Source organism: Phytophthora sojae, assembly GCF_000149755.1.
Source record: "Phytophthora sojae unplaced genomic scaffold PHYSOscaffold_3, whole genome shotgun sequence".
NCBI lineage: Eukaryota > Oomycota > Peronosporomycetes > Peronosporales > Peronosporaceae > Phytophthora > Phytophthora sojae.
Genome location: NW_009258117.1, coordinates 309,864 through 328,451, shown reverse-complemented (window position 1 = coordinate 328,451; position 18,588 = coordinate 309,864). Strand labels below are relative to the sequence as shown.

Below are 18,588 nucleotides of genomic sequence, written 5' to 3'. Positions count from 1 at the left end.
CGCTACAGTAATGAGTATGACTCTGGTCGACCGTCCTGCGGTATTGTGGGCGGAGTGCAGTCTGCGCCGTGCAGGCTATGTATGTGTGACTCACGCGTAACAAGTGAGATACCTGCATTGTTGATTCCCAGACCCCGTTGCATTGTTGATCACTTCAAGGAAGTGGTCCACTGCGTGGTGGTAATCGGTGGTACGGCATGTGCTTTTATTCGCGTGGGAGGGGCTTACCTCACTCACTCACCACACCACTCAAGATCACTGTGATGAATCGCTCACTTGTGAATTTTCCACTCTCTACCAACGGCCAACGTACCACAAGTACAAATAACTCACAGTGAGGTGCAGCTAGTGCCTCGATTCCAGCAAAGTTCTGACGATGGATCTGTACCCGCTTGACCTCGTCGAGTTCTTGGACGAACTTGACGTCGAGGCAGACTGGCCAACGTCACCAACGAGACAGTCCTGACTTTAGTGGGGCCGGCCAGTTGGACCTCGCTACGAACCTGGAGCTAGCTTCGCTGACCCCGGTCCAGAGTCCAAGCTCTTCTCCAGTGAAGGACACTCCCATCGGGTTGACAGTCGCCAGTGGGCGCAATACGTGCAGCTTGCATCGATCATTCAGAGTCCATACGAAGCGAAAGACCCGCAAGGAGCAGATGAACGACCTGCGTGAATTGGTCGCGATGCTGACGCAGCAGATTCAGGAGCTAAAATCGTCCCCGTCTCCGGCCAGCTCGACGATCACATCTGTGAGCAGGCAGTCTCCATGGCAATGTGTCGCCTCCCGACAGAAAATGCTACGCCTGAAATCAGAGAACGACAACGCGGCCCTACTTCAAATCAAGTCGCTTCAGCTGCGCGAGATCAAGAATTTCAAGCGCATGTTCAGGCGGCGAATTGACGAGGAGGTAAGTAAGTTTACAGCCATGCCATAAGAATGGCTTAATCCGGTTTATGGTGTACTTAATTTTGTGTTTGCTTTCATGTGAGAGTCATTTCTCGGCATGAGCATTGACAGCTCATGGGCAACAAACTATTGCTGAGGCGTCCGAAACACGTCCACGAACTGGCCGACAACTCGCAAGTTTTCGCAAATCTTCTGAGCCACAGCGATACGCAGTACGCTTCGGTTGGTCGGATCTTTCGGGAGAAGGGCATGGACGAAGTCCCGTGCCCTGGCTGAGTGTGCCAGACACTCCAAGGTGCTACAAGCGGTGTCTTCGCTGAGTTTCTCGACAACAATATGGTTCCGTTCAGCGTACAGCAAACAGCAACTGGAGATGCTTGGGACATCGAAAAGTTCCTGAAGCTGACCACGTCTACGCGGAGGTAAGAATGACACTCTGGTCGGAAAATAAAATCAATGAACTCACTAACAATTTCGTGTGTACAAAACTCACAGGACTATTACCAAAGCGAAGATACAGCTACAAGTTATATCCACTTCGTATGCAGCTTAGGAGGTACGGTGGCATACATCCACGAACACGGGGCGGCGCGAAAGTTCGTCGAAGAAAATCGCACCGTGATCGTCAGTCAAATGACGTCGAGGCCGGCTGGGAAGAAGATCGGCTTCTTCGGAGGTTTGAAGTACCGGGAGGAAATGAGCGTCGTTGTCAGGAGTGGCGCGCGGTTGGCTTCGGGTCAGGAGACGGCCATAATCGAAACTTATCTGGCTGTATTCCAGTCTGACGAAGGGAGTGAAGCAGCCAAGGCATTTCGAGCACCAGGAATCATGGAGCTGGCCATCAAAGGATGGGACTCCAAGGTGGCTCTGAGAAAGCATGAAATCGAGAATCTGCTGTTCGATGATGCGTTGGCTCATCAAGGAACAACGATTGTCTCGAAGTAGCCAATTTTGAATACTGTAGAAAGTGAGAATCAATGCACCTTCAATTCATATTTAAAGTTCGACACACTATTTTTGTTGGCAAGCTCGGATATATTGTGGTTTTCAACTATTTTGCCGCCCGATTTGAGTGTTATCTCGGAGTCCGATTTATATAAAATGGAGCTCCTACATGATCGGTTAGTCCAATTTAGCTATATCTGACCTGAGTTAATAGCATAAGGCTCAAAGGGGAGGCATTCCAAGTTGGCCATACCTCTCCCCACCTCTCATGACGCATTAGAACTGCAAGACATTGGGGACAATAGTACACTGTATATAGCCACTTCATAGCACTATGGCCAGCTAAATCACCTGTGTGATCATCTACGGCCGCTACAACTTCGTGCCACGCCGATATGAGAGGGCCCCAGACATGTTTTCGCGGCGGTCCCTTTTGCCGGCGAAAAGCGGCCCCTCGCAGCCCCCAGACGCAAATCGGGCCAGATATACTTTGCTTCCCTCAGCCCCTCCTGCTAAATTGGAGCCCTCCAGCAAATCGGGCCCGATATATCGGATCTTGGACCACCCGATTTGCCAAAACGGATGAAAGCCACAATAATCCGTAGTAGAATATCGCAGCCGTGATGAGACCACTGTATCCGCTCTTCCATAAGCCGAGAAGAGTTTTCATATTCGTTCGACAAGTAGGTCACTATGTGCCAACAAAGCTTGCAAAGAAAATATAACATACTTAGTGTTGCATTTGGCTTCTATTGCCACGTTTAGTTTTCGATGCGATATCAAGTCGAGAAGCATTTGTTCAATAGCATCGCTATGAGCTCTACAGTGCAGGTGCGTGGCCACAAACTGCACACGAGGAGTCTTCCGATTTGTTAATTAGCGTGCAGCGAGGACACGCCCACGACTGGAAACGATGGAACTTTAGCTGTACCGGATTAGGCGACATCAGCAGCATTTCCAGCACATGCACCAGCTCCTCGTTCTCAAGGATGTGGCCGTTGATCCCCACGAGAACGTCGCCCACACGGATCGCACCACTAGCTTCAGCTGGCAGTTTGGCCCCCGCACCGTTCACCTCGAATCCAGAAACCGTGAATATTTTCCTTGTTTCTTCTGTCGACGCCGACGAGTTATTACTTGCCTTTTCCTCCAGTTGTAAGCCGATGCCTCCATCCGATGCATTGAGGCGCACATCATACACCTTCAGCGGAGCTTGAGAAGCTTCTGCTGCTGGCTCTTCATCAGATTTTGGCAAGGTTCCAGTTGTGGCAGAACTCTGCTCTTCCTCAATCGTTGGCGATTCGTCTTCAAAAATCTTGTCGGGATTTACATCGAGTTGCTTTTCAGCAGGACGGTGAACAGAGTAGTCACGTAGCCGAACGGAGCGGCGCATTGACTGAGACATCGCCAGTCGTAGTACAGCTCGACCATCCACAGGGGCACTGACAGGAGCCTTGTCCTTGGACAAAATGCCATTGAGTCGCGATAGCGTGTCTTGCGCCGTTTGATGCGCCATGTGCAGATGGATATCCTCCTCGTCGCGCCAACCTTTTCTCTCGTGCGATCCGTTTCGAGCTGGCATGGACTGAGGCGGTCGCGGGGGCAACGAGATCGGACTTGTCGGTATCTTCTTGGGGGCAGTCGGGATCAACGGAGGCAACGGGTTTTCCTGCGTGATGCGAACGCTTCGCTCCATCTTCGCTAGCAGTTCGTCCTCCAGTCCGCCACCAAGTTCCACTTCGTGCGGTGCTCCAAAGCCCTTCTTAACCCCGTTTTCCGCGGGTTTCTTCTCGATCACCTCGTCTTTCTTGCCGTCGTCCGGGTCCTCCGCTGTTGCCTCCCACCACTTGTGAATTTCCGTGGCAATCTTCTCGAGATTTTCATGTTTAATTCCGTTGCGCTCGTAGAACAGCAGCGTGGGCTGGTAACCTCCTCGCTCGATACGCAGTCGAACATCCGCCCAGGCCCCGACAAGCTTCACACGCGTGTCATCGAACAGAAACCACCTTTCACGTTCCACGCCATCCTCGTCCAGACTCCGACTGGCGAAGAACCCCACATAGTGCCGTCCGTAGTAGCACACCATCCCCCGGAACGAGTACACTGACGACACCTCGGCCGAATTGTCCAGACGGAAGATCCGTCCCAGATCCAGCGCCTGCTGCGACTCCTTCTCATCGGTTACGGCCTGACTCTGCGAGGACAAGAGCTCCATCCAGTCCTTGATGTCCGTCTTGTCCACGTGGCTGCTGGACCAGATAATGCTGATGGAGAAGACCATGGGCAGCGTCAAGATCCACCGACTCAGAGCTCGCTGTCCTCCCTGCTCACAGGAGTCGCAGGTCCCGGCCACGTCCTGCGACTGCGCCTCCAGCCTCAGCACCTCCTCCAGCGTCAAGGTGCTCTTCTCCGCCCCCGCGCGCGCACTGTTGAGCAGCTCCTGGGCGTACACTCGATACAGGAAGTCCGTGTTCATGACCGGCTCGGCCGTGTGGCCGCAGGACGCGCAGACCTTGAGCTCCATGAGGTTCATCTGGAAGAGGCGGTGCGCCACGCACTGCGGCTCGCAGATGATGGCGGACGCGTCCTGCCGCAGCGACTCGGACATCTCCTCCACCTTGTGGATGCCGCCAATAGCCGTCCCTGAGCCGCGCCGCCGCAGCTGCAGCATGCGGTTGAACGTGTCGTAGTGCAGCGCGTCCAGAATGGCCTCGAGCGTCTCCGTGGCGTCGTTCATGGCGCCCAGCGCGAACGTGTCGCCCAGCGCCAGGCGCACGCGGTCCACGTCCAGCACCGGCTGCTCCGCGAACTGGTACATGACGAAAATCTGCTCCAGCTCGCAGAGCAGGCACGGCGCGGCCGCGAGCGCGCCGGCGTTCGTGGGCTTCCCGCCGCAGCGGTGGTGCACGGCGTGGTCGCCCATGGAAATGAGCACGCGGCAGCTGCGCACGTGCCACAGGCTCTGGATGATCACGTTGAGGAAGCAGTTGTTGGAGCCCAGGTCGTTGCGCAGGCCCTTGCGCGCGCTCAGCGGGCGGGACGTCGAGCGGGCCAGCATGCTGCAAGGGCGACGAATTCTTGACTGAAACTGAGTATGGCGAGGATTTTCCTTCAAGGTTATTGTGAAAGACCGTATATTGGGTGAGGTGTCCCGTAGATAGATAATGTATGGATCTGACGTAGATCCCATGTCAATTTGAGTGACCATTGACTTTGAGGACAGTGGTGGACGTAATGCTCTTGCCTGGACATTACGTGTACATGTACAAGGTGCTTCTCCTGGTGAAGGTGCAGAAGCGTTGCTTTGGTTGAATACGTGTGTAGGACCGCTACTCGTGAACATTGGCGTCAAGCTGCGCAAGCACATTCGGCCATACGTAAACGCCGTGACTTTCATGGAGCTTGGAGGTGTCGAGTTCACTTTTCAATCTGCAGCATCAAGTAAACTCTCCGTCCTTCCCTTCATCGACCGACCTAGTTGCCATGCCGTGCATGGTCATCTCCAGTAACGTGGCGAGTGGTAACGTGGACGCCAATGCTGCGATCGCCGCCATCACCAAGACCGTGTCGGCCGCCCCGCTCCGCACGTGCTCGTGCAACTGCAGCTGGGACTGTTGATGTCGGTCCAGAAGAGTCAAGCGGTGAGTTTGCAGCCTTGATACCTCGGCACGGGTCGTTTTTTGGGGTTTGTTCTAATGGCTCTGCTTACCCATCGCGACAGCCCATGGCGCTCGTACACCTGCGCAGCATTGGTCGACTCGAGGACGAGCGCAACCCGAAGACGGTGGCGGCGCTGACGGAGACCGTGGCCGAGCAGCTCCAGGTGCCGCCCGCGCGCGTGAGCATCTACCTTGAGGACATCTCGGTCAAGAGCTGGGCCAGCAACGGCAACGTCGTCGGGCTGTAGTTTGTGGCCGACAGCGGCTACCTAAGGCACCAATACACCTGCAATACACCTGCAACTCACCCCATGCGATTTGTACATGTATTGCCGGAGTTGACGGATGCATCGATCCGTTGGCCGTTTCACGTTGAAGCGCATCGGAGAAACGGTGCGGAGATCCACCACACGCCACGACCGCTCGTCAGTGGCAGAAACCAAAAGCAGGAAAGAAAGCTTTGGATGTTCTCCTAGCCTACGCGACGTAGGCTACGCCGGAGGTAACCAGTGGCCTCGCGTCGCTCGCAGCAGAGGGCTGGTCTGCACCGATCATCGGCTGGCTGGCAGTGCTGGTGTTTGCCACACAGACGACAACTTCAACGTGACGTTTCGCTCGCGCCTGTCACGCATTTTCCACCAATGGTAGACCCAGAGCACCGGTATTCGCAAACGTCTTGTCTCCAGTATGGCCCTTCCGCTGCATAGAGCGCGTATTTTCGACCACTCGTGCTAGCTCGCGCGCTATCCTCGCACTTCCATTGGCTGCTTCAAATGTCCAAAAAAAGAGAATCTGACACACTTGGCTTGAGTAAACCTTCTCGCAGCCAATGGTGATCGAAACCGTAGGTACCGCGGGAAAGACGTGTGGGTTCGCACTCCATAGAAAGAGCTGGGGCTCAATAGACAGTCAAGCGCCACATGAATTTGCCCACAGCACAACAGCTTCGGACCAGCAGAGCGCAAGCCGAGCTGAAGCTGAAGAGAGCGGAGACAATACAAGCGGCCGCGAGCTCGCCCCGTCACAATTTCCTCCTAACCAGTGCACCATGGCGGCGGTGCTGCCCCCCGCGTCGCTCCCCGGCGCCGAGCTGACCGTGCAGACGACCGAGCCATTCGCCGGCACCAAGAAGCGCCCGCTGTCCCCCACTCGGCTGCTGGACGAGGTGCCCGAGGTATCTGCTGACGACCTGCAGACCCCCAAGCAATCAAACGCCCGCCCCACAGTCGTTAGCGGCTCTGTAAGCCCCAAGAGCGAAGCCGTCGCCGCCATCGACCCGCACGACCTCAAGCTGCTCAAGGTCATTGGCCGCGGCACCTTCGCGCGTCAAGTGGCGCTGGCCAGACACAGCGAAACCCAGAGCATGTACGTGGTCAAGACGCTGGACAAGAGCAAGCTGCTGCAGCGCAAGCAGGTGGTGCACACGCTCACGGAGAAGAAGGTGCTGGAGAAACTTGGTGGCCACCCGTTCATCGTCAAGCTCTACACGGCCTTCCAGACCGACCGCGACCTTAACTTTGTGCTCGAGTACTGCCAGGGCGGCGAGCTCTTCTTCCACCTGCAGCAGCAATTCTCCCAGAAGTTCAATGAGAACACCACCCGGTTCTATGCAGCCGAGGTGCTGGCGGCGCTCAGCGAGCTGCACGCCAACGGCGTAGTGTACCGCGACCTCAAGCCCGAAAACGTGCTGCTGGACGCTCAAGGTCACGTGAAACTTGCCGACTTCGGCTTCGCCAAGCAGGACATGAGTCCGGGACAACGCACCTACTCCTTCTGCGGCTCCCCCGAGTACCTGTCGCCCGAGATGGTCAAGAAGGCCGGTCATGGCATGGAGACGGACATGTGGTCCTTTGGCTGCTTCATCTTCGAGCTCCTCACCGGCACGCCCCCGTTCCAATGCGACGACATGCAGCGCCTTTTCCGGATAATCCAGCAGGGACGCGTCTGGTACCCGCCCTATCTTTCGGGTCACGCGTTGTCGCTGCTCAAGGGCTTGCTGTGCGTCAACCCCGCGAGCCGTCTCACTGCCGCGCAGGCTATGGAGCACCCATTCTTCAAGATGTCGCTGAACTGGGACGAGCTGATGCAGCGCCAGGTGACCCCACCCATCGTGCCAGTTTGCCGCGGCTGCGATTGCACCGACAACTTCGACGACGACTTCACGAACGCGCCCGTGGTCTCCCTCATGCTGCAATCGGGCGACCTTGTCAAGCGCCTTCGACGCGACGACTGCCCTTGTCCAGTCACTCGGGCGGACGAGTTCCAGGACTTTTAGGCGCGGCCGTCGGCATCCTCCCAGCTGTTTAACTCGTCGCACCGGAAGCGGATCCGTTTCCTTCGCCGGTCGTCGAGCTGCAGCGTGTTCAACCAAGGCTTCGTAGTGTACTTAGTGGCGATTTCCCATAGCTAGTGTGTTTCGATAGTCGTAATACCGTGTGTACCACATGTGTACGTATATAATTTATTTACGTGTTATTTATGCGTGTGTTATTTTATTTACGATTTTTTATTTACGTGCTTTTATCATAAAAATACAATTCTAAGCAAAATATTACAAAATTTAATTGAAAACCGCAAAAGGTTATTTTTCAACCGCCAAAAGCTATGGCGGACGAGCAGCCCGCTGTGGACACTTCTCCGGCGCCTGATCCAACGCCCACAGAGCGCGCCAGCCACCCCGCTTCGACCCCCATAGAGCCAAGACGTCCAGGCACCATCAGCCATGAGCTCAATCTGCGCGGCGAAGGCGTTCGGCCGCTAGTGGGGCTGGAGCTGCCGGTCTACGGCTCCGACATGAACAAAGTGCTGGAGACGGTGAACGGGCTGCAGAATCTGCAGCAGACGCACGAGACCAAGAGCCAATTTCTGCCAGTGAAGCTGCGGCCCAACGAGCCGTCATGCAAGCCGCTGTTCGCTGACCTGACGAAGACGCAGATGGTGCTGCTGAGGGTGAAGCGCAGTAAGAGGAAGCGGGCAGCAACAGTGGCTGAGGAGAAGAAGGAGGAGAACAATGACGAGACGGAGGCAATTGCAGCCGATGGTTCGAGGATTAAGGCAGAGGTGGTGGGGCTCGTCAAGGAGAAGTATGTGTGCGAAGGCATGGCCGACTTCCAGTACTTCACGTCTCGGTCGTTCTACCCGACGTTGAAGCCCGAGAAAGATGCGCTTACGGTGGTGGCGAATGCGACGGACGCAGTGGAGACGGCGGTGATGAATAGTGCAGTGGTGGAGAACGGTCCGTTGTCGAGACCGTCCGTGAAACAGAGAGAACTGCAAGACTGCTTGCGGCCGTATCTGGCGGTGGAGAATGAAACGCAGTTGGAGCTGATTCCCGAGGTGTTCTCCAAGGTGGACTTGCCGCTGAAGTACGAGTTCCGGCAGAGATCGGGCTACCAGCCCACGACAGCAGCGAAGAAACCGTCGAGTACCATGACGTATCTGAACTTCCATGATGATACTCCAGCCCCCGCCGGACCGAAGCCTGAGCAGCCTGTAGTGCGACGAAGATCGGTTGGAGTGGATGATAACGGTGTTGATGCTCACGTCATGGAAGTCTTGCAGAACAAGCTGAAGCAGAAGCCAGTGTGGCTTCGGTCCAAGCTGTTCGACGGGCTGGACGCAATTGAGCGCCGAGCAGCAAGGCGACTGCTGCGCAAACTTTGCTACGTGTTTGTCGATGGTCCATGGCGAGGTTCGTGGATCAAAATGGGCTACGACCCGCGATTACCTGAAGTATCAGAGACCGCCTCGCAATACCAAGTCGTGGAACTGCGAAATAATCGCGAACTTGTGCATTCGAAGGTGACGCATGCCAGCAGGAAGCGTATCAAGAAATTTGTAGGCGCCAGCTCAGGCAATGCGAATGGAGAAGGTGGACCTGTCAAGGGGCCGAGGATTGTCAAGGTGACACAGACGTCAGCTCTCGAGAACGCTCAAGCGAGTAAGCGTCGTCGGAAGGAGCGGTTTACTCGGGGTGAAACGCGGCGCTCGTATCTTGTGGAGCCCAATATGCCGGGCAATCCGTCTGCAACGCCGGCATCAGGCTCGCAGCCCCCTCGAGCAAGCCCCACCGCATCATCGGCGAATTCAGGGAATGAATGGGACTCTGAAGACGAGCAGGAGGAGAGAGAAAACGAAGATGCTCACGTGAGTGGTGACAGCGCAGATAATGCGAATGGAGCTACCAGTGATTCGACTACGGCTCAATCCACAGGGGGAAGCGGCGAGAAGGTGTTTGAAATCTTCGGCGTGCAGTTGACGAGCGCTAACGTACTCTTCCAGCTCGAGGAGATCGACGATGAGGAGGTGCGGGAGTGGACGGCTCAGTTCACAAGGCAGACCACGCCGTCGCTGCTGGGTGGGTGGTATCCGACTCAGATGTTCCTGCCGCTGCGCGAGATCATCCGGTTACGCATCGCGGCGATGGTTGGCCGCTCCAAGGCCGAGCTCGAGACAAGGCGCAAGCGACTCGATGCACTCAAGAAGCAGGCACTCAGCGATTACGCCGAGGAGCTTGCTGGCGCTAGGCGTTCGTCCAGCAGCAAGCAAAAATCCACCGCAGGCGCGGCGTCGGCTAGGAAAAGGGCGGAAGCTGCTGCGGAGGAAGAAGAAGAAGAGGACGAGGAGCTGGCGTTCGAACGATCGCTTATCCAAGAGCGGAACGCGGCGGCATCCAACGTCGAGAAGCTCTCAGCGGGTGCAGAGGCTGACAAGAGCGCAGAAGACGAGGATGAAGAGGACCTGGACTTGCAGGAGGAAGAGGACGGCGACAACGACAACAGCAGCGCCGGCCGTTCTCGCGCCACGTACGACGAAGACGAGGACATCGATGACGACGAAGAGGACGAAGAGCAGGAACAGGCAGCGGCAGACAAGCAGCAGAAGAGTAAAGGCACTTTCGCCGCCGAGCCTGAGCCTGCCAGGAAGAAGTCGGCTGAGTTCTCCTTCTAGAGACACGTGCCAATAAACTGCCGAGCTTCATTGCTCCCGTCAATTCGGTCGCACAGATACATTCGTGCCTTCCCTTGGGGTCACGAGTTCGTCGACGGCACCAAGCAGCAACAACGTCACGAGCACGAGCACGTCAGAGGCGCTAAGTACGCGCACTTAGCACGATTCTGTCCCGTTTCTATCCTTCTACGAGTTTTCGTCCAATCACTACTCCTTACCAACTTCAAGTCTCACTTCTTTTAACCAATGAAACGTGGCAGCCTTATCCAGCCTAAAAACGTCGCCACGTCGGGGCCAAAGTCGAGTTACTGCTCCCTCATTCCGACATCTCAGTCTCCGGCGCCGACGACGACGGCCATGGGCGACGCTCACGTGCTGCGCTACGGCCAGAAGGTGCTGCTGGCCACCCGCTCCACCTACGCGGAGGCGGCGGCCGCGAGCCCGTCGGAGCTGGCCATCGGCTACTACGAGAAGAACGGGCGCCACGGCATCCTGAGCTGCGTGCCGCCGCTGGGCCCCAAGCTGCAGCAGCACTTCACGGAGGACGAGTTCCTGGTGCTGCACCCGACGGGCCAGCGCGCCCACGGGGACCAGGTGCAGTACGGGGAGCCCCTGGTGCTCGTGAACCAGCACGGCCTGGTCTGGAACAACAAGACGGGCGGCATCACGGGCTACGTGGGCCCGCGGCCACGCGGCGTGCCCGGCGAGATGTTCGTGTGCTTCACCAAGGTGCCGGCGGGCGTGGGCGTGACCAAGAGCAGCAAGAAGGACAAGGATAAAGACAAGGACAAGGACAGGGAGAAGCTCACGGCCTCGGCGTCCGCCTCCGTGCTGAGCGCGTCGGGCAGCGTGTCCATGTCGGAGAGCGTCGAGACGGAGGCCGGGCCCGTGTGCTTCGGCGACTCGAACGTGGCCATCACAGTGGTGGAGTCCAACCGCCACTCGCAGATGTTCAACAAGCGGCTCAGCAACTTCAAGAAGCCCACGAGCCACATTGCCGGCGGATACATTTGCTGCGACGGCAAGGGCACCGAGCTCCGGTTCGCGATCTGGCCGGCCAAGCCCAAGATCGAGCAGATCTCGATGCTCAACAAGCTCATCACGCCCTACAACTACGGACAGAAGATCGCGCTGCCCCTGGGGCTGCTGGAGAGCACGGCCAGGAGGGCCAACGGGGCCGCGGGCGCCAAGACGAGCGGCATTCAGCAGGCGGAGATCTTCTTCCAGCTGTCCAACGGGACGGAGGCAGTGCTGCCTGGAGCGCTGCTGCAGCAGAAGATGATGGCGCACGCCAAACTGCCTGGGCCTGACGGGGAAGAGCCCGAGTCGGTGTTTGAGCTGCCGCTGCGAAACGGCCCAGGAGTTCTGGTGGTGCGGCTCATTGGCGTCGCGCCCCGCAAGATGATCGGGAAGCTTGCCGCAAAGAATGCAAAGCACCCTCGGGTGCCGCAGGTCAAGCGCGGCATGGCCGTCTTCTACCGGGTATCGGATCTGCTGCGTATGGTGCCCGTGCCCCTTTTCGCGCTGTTTTACGCCGTGCTCACGCATCACCTCTGGGGCGCTCTCAACACGATGGAGGATGGCTTGCGTCGGGAACTTGTCGTCCTGGTGTTGGTGATGCTGCCAGCCTTCTACGTGGCTGTGAAGGTCGATCACCCGTTCTCGGCTCTCTTCCAGCCGCCAGCTTTCGAGCCCGAGATTGACGACACGGATTACTCAAATGTTTCAGCCAGCGGTACGTTGAAGCTCATCGTGACGGAGTACCGCTTCGACGCCAACGCACCAAAACCCAGCAACGCCAACGGAAGCGTTAGCCGCCCAGGATCGGCTCAAGCTACAAAGCCTGCCAGTGGCTCCACGTCGGGACACTCGGTCACCGCATTAGACGCTACTGGGTCCGTCCCCATGCGCTTTATCCTCGCCGAAAAGGGCGACGAGGCTAAAGCGCTGGAGCGATATAACGAGACAACGGAGTGGCGGCGCGAGGAAGGCGTGGATCGGCTGCTTGAGGAACCCAGCCCGCACTTCAAGATCATCAAGGAGAACTACCCGCACTACTACCACAAGCGCGGCAAGAATGGCGAGCCTGTGTACTACGAGAAGCCGGGCAAGATTAACCTGAAGGCACTCAAGAGCGCGGGACTTACACTGGACGATCTGATGCACAACTACCTCATGATCACGGAGTTCCTGTGGCAGGTGATCGAGCAAGACGACAACCGCAAGGGCATTTCGGTGTTGGATGTGGATGGAATCGGCTTCTCGGACTTTGCTGGCGAGGCGGTCGAGTACGTCCGCAAGGCTGCCTCCGTGTCGGGCAAGCACTACCCGGAGCGCTGTGCCTACATCTTCGTCGTCAACGTGCCGTCCTGGTTCAGCGTGATCTGGAACACCGTGAAGGGCATGGTGGACGACGTCACTCGGGAGAAGGTGATCATTGTTCGTGGCAAGAAGAAGATCTTCGAGGCGCTGTCTGAGCGTATTCCAGTCGAGAACATCCCGGTGGAGTACGGAGGCACGAGCGACGGGAAGTCTCCCGAGGAGGATCTGCTGTTCAACCTCATGGCCTACGTGAACAACGATGACGGTGCTCCGGCAACGAACCCTATCGAGGAGATTCTGAAGAAGAAGCCCATCAAGCATTAGCAGATCTGCTCTTGGATGCTTTGGTTATCTCTTGTCGCCATTTAACGATCTCAAACAAATAAGCTACATCGATTGAACATGCTACAGCTGTAAAAGCTTTCGAGATCACGAATAGAGATCTCGCTGTACTTCATTCATTGGATTAAAGGCGGGTGGCTCCGTGCACCGTGTCCTCCGGGCGATCAAGCACGAGGACATTCATGAGGTCGTTGTAGAACTGTGGGAAGTACTTGCAGGCGCGCGTGCAGTCCGGCTGGAAGTTGGCCTCCAGGATCACCGGACGCAGACGCTCCTCGCCAGTCTCCTCGTCGTCTTCCCACGCCAGCATAACGTCCACTCCGTAAAGCGCACGGGACTTGGTGCAGCGGCCGAGGCCAAGCGGAGGAGGCTGCGCCGTGGCGAACTCGAAGAGCTTCTTGATGGAGGAGCAGATCTCGGCGTACACCATGGACCAGTCCTCGCTCGGGTACTCGTTGTCGAAGCGCTCGACAAACTCCGCGTTGTCCATGATACGCACGGCAAAGTCCGTGTAATTCATGACGGTGAAGTGCTTCTCAAAGTCCTGGAAGTTGTCCATGGTGAACTCCTTGTTGGCGATGCGGAGCCAGTAGACGCCGCTCAGGTACAGCTCCAGGGGCTCCGTCAACTTGACCATCACCAGGAAACGGATGTCGAACTTGCGCTGGTCAATGAGCAGAGGGCGGTGGATGTACTTGCACGCGATCTTGGGTCCCGTTTCGGTAAGGCGCGCGAGGTGGGGCGCGTTCTGCGCGATGCACGTGTCGATCGAGCGCGCCATGTTCCAGGGCTTGCAGATCCAGTGGTTGGCCTCATCGTCGTCATCGCCATTCGCGTGAGCAGCGAGGTCACGGCTAATGAACTCGGAAATGAGCTCGGGGAACTCGCTCGTCATGTTGTACGTCTCAGCGAGCCACTCAGGCTGCACGCCGTCATTGTGCCTGTATAAAGCGAATACATGTTAGAGGATCCTACCAAGTAAATCAATAGGTAGACGGTAATTCCAACGTACAGCTTGCACATTTCGTAGAGCAGGTCCTTGCACGTGAGGACCTTCTCGTTCGGGAACTGGTTGATGATCTGCACGTTCTCGTTGTTGGCGTACTTCGGGAAGTCCTTGAGGTGTCGGGTGGACCAGACAACCTGCGCCTCCTCTTCGTTGTCCACGAGAGTAAAGCGCGGGTGGGTCAAGTTGTCGTGCACCAACTGGAGGTCTGCCGGCCGAAACATATCATACACAACACGTAAGACGGTGAACATACACACACGCGATTGTATGGCACTCACCGGAACACACGCGAAGCTGCTCCGAGCCCGCCACAATGGTGGAGAGTGGCGGGGACGAGACCGTCGTAGCCGGGTCCGGGAGCGTCTCCGAGTCACGGCTGACGATGGCGTGGAACTTCGCACGAGCGCTCTCCAGCGTGTACTGGTTCTTGCGCACAGCGACGATCTCCTGCAGCTCTTCGAGGTACGGGCTGTCAGCCTTGCCAGGCTCGTAGAACAGCGCAGCCAGCAGCGCCTTGTGCATTGCTGCGTCCGCCGCGTACTCCGGGAAATAGTCGCGAGCGAGGAAGTCGCCGCCTTCAATGGGCTGCACCGTCCACACGAGCGAGAACGCGCACTGCGACTCGCCGAAGTAGAACGGAGCCATGCGCACGTTGGGCTCGTCTCCGTGCTCGATGGCAGATCCGACCTCGTCCATGACGTACCAGATCGTCGACGCGTCCTCGGGCTTGACGTTGCCAAGGCGGTACGTGTTGGTGTAGCGCCAGACGCGGTCGGCCACGGCAGCCACGCGGTCTTCCTTGGAGAGATCGCCGGCCTCGAGCTGCATGAGGTTCTCCATTCGCTCCAGGAGCGGCGGCACGGCCTCCAGCTGCTCGTGTGCCTTGTCCGCCGCGAAGGTCCAGGCGTGGTCCACCAGGAAGAGCGCTTCATCGGCGTCGGGCTGCACGGGCGAGAGGTCCACGTCGTCGCGCACAACGGCGTGCAGGTCTCCGTCCTCGTCACGAGCCAGGAAGAAGTAGTTGCCGGCGTCAAACACCTCGTGCCTGCGTCGTCACCCAGTCTTCAGTCAGCAACTTGGAGCATCGTCACCTAATTGATACCTCTATCTATCTAGCTACTGGCTGGCTGACTACACTACACATGCAATTACTTGTACGGAGTCCCTACTTGAGCTTGTAGTAGGCCACGGGCCACAGTCGCTCGGGCACTTGCGCCGCCACCAGCTGCGCCTGGTGCTGCTGCACGAACGCCTCCATCTCCTTCTCCATCGCTGCTCTGTGGGTGTCAATTAGCAAATGGCCACAACTGGCCCGGAGCCATTCGTGCGCAGCCCCACGTTGATTTGAAGGAAACATGGCATATTACAGCTGTGGTGTGGCATACACAATTTAACAAAACAAGATATAAAATTAATTGAAATGAATTCAATTTCTGCTAAACAGTATTGGATTTAGGTCTCCAGACGTCGTCAGCAAAGGTTCACCCGGAAGGCTCGCTCGCAGTATGGACGGCGCGCGACGCGGCAGGGCGCGCGAGGAGCTCGTGAGCGGCTACGCGATGGACTTCAGCTCCAGCTTCCACCGGCCGAAGCGCGCGCGCGCGGAGGACCCTCCCAGCGACGGCGAGCGCAAGGAGAACGACGTGTTCCCGGACTCTACCCCGGGTAGAACAGACAACGCTCTCGGCGACTTAATGCGGATGACGTCAACGGCAACTGCAGCCACTTCGGCGATTGCGGCATCAAGTCCGTGGCGACTACCGAGGAATCAGACGCTGGAAGATACGCAGCGATACCTGAACGAGCAGCTGCAGCACGTGGTGGCGCTCTCCGGCAGCGCCGCCGACAGCGGCAACGCCAACGGCACGCGCCGGTTCCTGGCCCAGCAGCAGCGCGTGCAGGACGACGTGGACCGCGTCTGCTCGCTGGAGCTGGGCAAGCTCTGCGCGCTGCTGCAGGCGGACAGCAACCAGCAGTCGGAACAGCAGCAGGAGGCGGAGACGGGCGTGCGCGAGCTGCTGGACCTCGTGAGCTACCTGCTCTACGTGCGCGACCGGGAGCTGGAGCACCAGAACCGGCTGAGCGAGAGCTTGGGCAGGACGGAGAAGCTGCTGGAGAGGAGGAACCAGATCGTGCAGACGCTGACGGCGGACCTCGAGACGCTCAAGCAGAACAGCGCGCAGAAGGAGAACGTGTTCAAGGCCAAGGAGCAGGCGCTGCTGGGCGAGAGGAAGACGCTGCAGACGGAGAAGAAGGCGCTCGAGGTCAACTGCGCGAGGTGGGACAGTGCTGCTGCGTTCATTTGTTAAAGTTATTTGTCCTTTTGAGCTGATGTTTTTCCTGTCGGGACTGCAGACTGCAAGGTGTGGAGACGGCGTACAAGGCGCAGCTGAGGAGGAAAGATGTCGACTACGCGCGTCTGAAGAAGAGTCTGCAGGATGCGGTTGCACGCGCTGCGAAGGAGAAGCGGGTATGGCTACGTGTATATCAATGCTTTAAGTGTCAGGAGTTTTTGTTGACAGAAGAGCTTGTGTTGCCCAGGGTATGGCGATAGCGAAGACGTTGAATGGGCCTCGAGAGCGGAAGCAGGTGGCAACAACCAACCAGTCAAAGGAGAGCAAGCTGACGAAGCAGATTATGGACAACCTCGAGCGGAAGAAGGCCGAGTTGCTCTTTGACAACGAAGCGCTGGCGAAGAGTTACGATGTGCTGCAGCATCACTTGGAATCGCTGACGTCGCAGTACAAGAAAGCGGTGCAGCTCTTTCTCGCTCAGTAAGCTGATCATCTTGCCGTAGCATTATCGGGACTTCGGCGCTCACAACGTGTGTGATCCTTGCGCTTTCGCAGGAAAAATCTGGAAGGCGATGCCGAGGAGCTGGAGAAGTTGGCCAGTGCCCCGATCGATGATTTCACGCCAACGCCGTTCAATATGGCAACAAAAGAAGGAATCCCACAGTATATCTCAGAGTCCATGGCAGCTCTGGACGAAAAGCTGAAGCAGCTCGAGCATGTTATCCGCAACGAACTGCCATCGGCTGAGGCCCGCAGCGACAAAGAGGTGATCAAGCGACTGCGGCAGAAGCTGGATGACGCACACGCCATTATCAACGAGCAAGATCAGCTACTTCAAGCTTCGCTGTCGTCGTCCGCATTCGATGTACGAGCTGGTGGTGGAAACCAAAAGATTGAAATGAATCGCGATAGACCGAAGGCGCGTGTTGCTCGCGCAGCTGGAACCAGGAGTTCCCCCGATGCAGACGCCGAGGAGGACGTGGAGCAACAGAAGAGTGCGCTGACTGTGCTGCGAGAAAATCTTGAAAAGGAGCGGAGGTTGTTGCAGGAGCAAGCAGTAAAGCTGGATAATGACCGCTTGGAGTTCGAGGTGAGCAGCAAATAATGTACTGTATGTAGATTTTGGTTCCTCATCAGCTCTGACAAAGCGCTGCACAACTTATTTCGCAGATCGCCAAGCGTGATCAAATGTTCGGACCATCTAAGGATACCGAGCCATCGGCCTTGGATAGTGCTGGTGGTTGCTCCACACCAACGCGGCAACGTCGTGCGAAGCGGTTGGATCTAGGTGGACCGGACTCGCCCTTTGACATCCCAGTCTCTGGTACGCTTGCTTGCTTGTATTGCTCCCTACTTGTGCTGGCTCCACGAGTTGCTCAAAGGGCTAATACGGTAACTCTTGCATTTTCTGTTCGTGGTTGACTGCCGTGGTATGTAGCCACTCCTGGAACGGCGGCTCTGCTCAAGAAGATCGGGATCAACGTGCCGACTGAAAAGTGATCTTTGTGTACTCTGTAGCCTTTGCATGCTTATTTATTTAGACGCACAACACCTCGACTGCATCCGTGCGCATTACCCGGTTGAAGCGGCTCTCGTAGAGTCTGCTGGATACGCGGTGGTGCCGGCCATCGCATGGCCCCCAAAACTCTGCCAGGTGGCCGTCAGCGTGTCAGAACTTCCATACCAACTTTTCACCGGCTGGCAGCAGGCCGGTGCGGTAGCATTTCGTGTAGCCATATTGCTCCACCCAGGCTGCTTTGGAGGAAGCACGCTCTGCATTCTCTTGCTTTCGGGGAAGCAATGAGCTCTCGGTGCGCAGGTGCTCAACGTCAATTACACCATAGCGAACGCGTGTGACGACTTGTCTGCCAGTTTGTTTCGAGCCGTACACACTCCCTGAAGTCTCGTTGGTCGAGCGCTGCTCGGACGTCGCTCGATCGCCTCGACGGCGCGACGGAGGCAAATCTTGCACGTTTTCTAGCGGACGACGCGGCGGCCGAGAAGCTGCAGGCAACAGCTCAACAGCTCACACTGCCAGCACCGTCCACATTGGCACTGGAGGTGTCCACACACGCCCCAATCGTGAGTCACGGGGTCGCATCCTCAAGCTGGCCGCCGTCCACGAGCAGGTGCCGCAGGTCTCAGCTCAGGTCGAGACAC

At 57.3% G+C, this 18,588-nt stretch overlaps 8 protein-coding genes across 8 annotated transcripts; 6 read left to right on the top strand and 2 right to left on the bottom strand.

Annotated features, from left to right (window-relative positions):
• Nucleotides 1-10: 10 nt before the first annotated feature.
• PHYSODRAFT_297819 (hypothetical protein) lies at nucleotides 11-1,852 on the top strand (the record flags this gene model as incomplete). The annotated part of the gene is made up of 4 exons (XM_009523590.1): nucleotides 11-79; nucleotides 435-908; nucleotides 1,258-1,329; nucleotides 1,403-1,852. 4 exons carry the CDS (start codon nucleotides 11-13, stop codon nucleotides 1,850-1,852), a joined length of 1,065 nt encoding a protein of 354 aa, XP_009521885.1.
• An 820-nt stretch (nucleotides 1,853-2,672) lies between these two features.
• On the bottom strand, nucleotides 2,673-4,910 carry PHYSODRAFT_557028 (hypothetical protein; the record flags this gene model as incomplete). Its single annotated transcript, XM_009523589.1, has 1 exon — nucleotides 2,673-4,910. The coding sequence occupies one exon, from the start codon at nucleotides 4,908-4,910 to the stop codon at nucleotides 2,673-2,675; it is 2,238 nt and encodes a 745-aa protein (XP_009521884.1).
• Nucleotides 4,911-5,335: 425 nt separating this feature from the next.
• PHYSODRAFT_247002 (hypothetical protein) lies at nucleotides 5,336-5,759 on the top strand (the record flags this gene model as incomplete). The annotated part of the gene is made up of 3 exons (XM_009523588.1): nucleotides 5,336-5,372; nucleotides 5,414-5,493; nucleotides 5,574-5,759. The coding sequence occupies 3 exons, from the start codon at nucleotides 5,336-5,338 to the stop codon at nucleotides 5,757-5,759; spliced, it is 303 nt and encodes a 100-aa protein (XP_009521883.1).
• An 800-nt stretch (nucleotides 5,760-6,559) lies between these two features.
• Nucleotides 6,560-7,786, top strand: PHYSODRAFT_494608 (hypothetical protein; the record flags this gene model as incomplete). Its single annotated transcript, XM_009523587.1, has 1 exon — nucleotides 6,560-7,786. One exon carries the CDS (start codon nucleotides 6,560-6,562, stop codon nucleotides 7,784-7,786), a length of 1,227 nt encoding a protein of 408 aa, XP_009521882.1.
• A 518-nt stretch (nucleotides 7,787-8,304) lies between these two features.
• Nucleotides 8,305-10,461, top strand: PHYSODRAFT_494918 (hypothetical protein; the record flags this gene model as incomplete). The annotated part of the gene is made up of 2 exons (XM_009523586.1): nucleotides 8,305-9,657; nucleotides 9,739-10,461. 2 exons carry the CDS (start codon nucleotides 8,305-8,307, stop codon nucleotides 10,459-10,461), a joined length of 2,076 nt encoding a protein of 691 aa, XP_009521881.1.
• Nucleotides 10,462-10,818: 357 nt separating this feature from the next.
• On the top strand, nucleotides 10,819-13,107 carry PHYSODRAFT_312515 (hypothetical protein; the record flags this gene model as incomplete). Its single annotated transcript, XM_009523585.1, has 1 exon — nucleotides 10,819-13,107. One exon carries the CDS (start codon nucleotides 10,819-10,821, stop codon nucleotides 13,105-13,107), a length of 2,289 nt encoding a protein of 762 aa, XP_009521880.1.
• Nucleotides 13,108-13,249: 142 nt separating this feature from the next.
• PHYSODRAFT_557026 (hypothetical protein) lies at nucleotides 13,250-15,404 on the bottom strand (the record flags this gene model as incomplete). Its single annotated transcript, XM_009523584.1, has 4 exons — nucleotides 13,250-14,066; nucleotides 14,138-14,339; nucleotides 14,413-15,179; nucleotides 15,304-15,404. 4 exons carry the CDS (start codon nucleotides 15,402-15,404, stop codon nucleotides 13,250-13,252), a joined length of 1,887 nt encoding a protein of 628 aa, XP_009521879.1.
• A 235-nt stretch (nucleotides 15,405-15,639) lies between these two features.
• On the top strand, nucleotides 15,640-17,928 carry PHYSODRAFT_312513 (hypothetical protein; the record flags this gene model as incomplete). The annotated part of the gene is made up of 6 exons (XM_009523583.1): nucleotides 15,640-16,412; nucleotides 16,490-16,600; nucleotides 16,657-16,908; nucleotides 16,984-17,518; nucleotides 17,704-17,752; nucleotides 17,867-17,928. The coding sequence occupies 6 exons, from the start codon at nucleotides 15,640-15,642 to the stop codon at nucleotides 17,926-17,928; spliced, it is 1,782 nt and encodes a 593-aa protein (XP_009521878.1).
• Nucleotides 17,929-18,588: the final 660 nt, after the last annotated feature.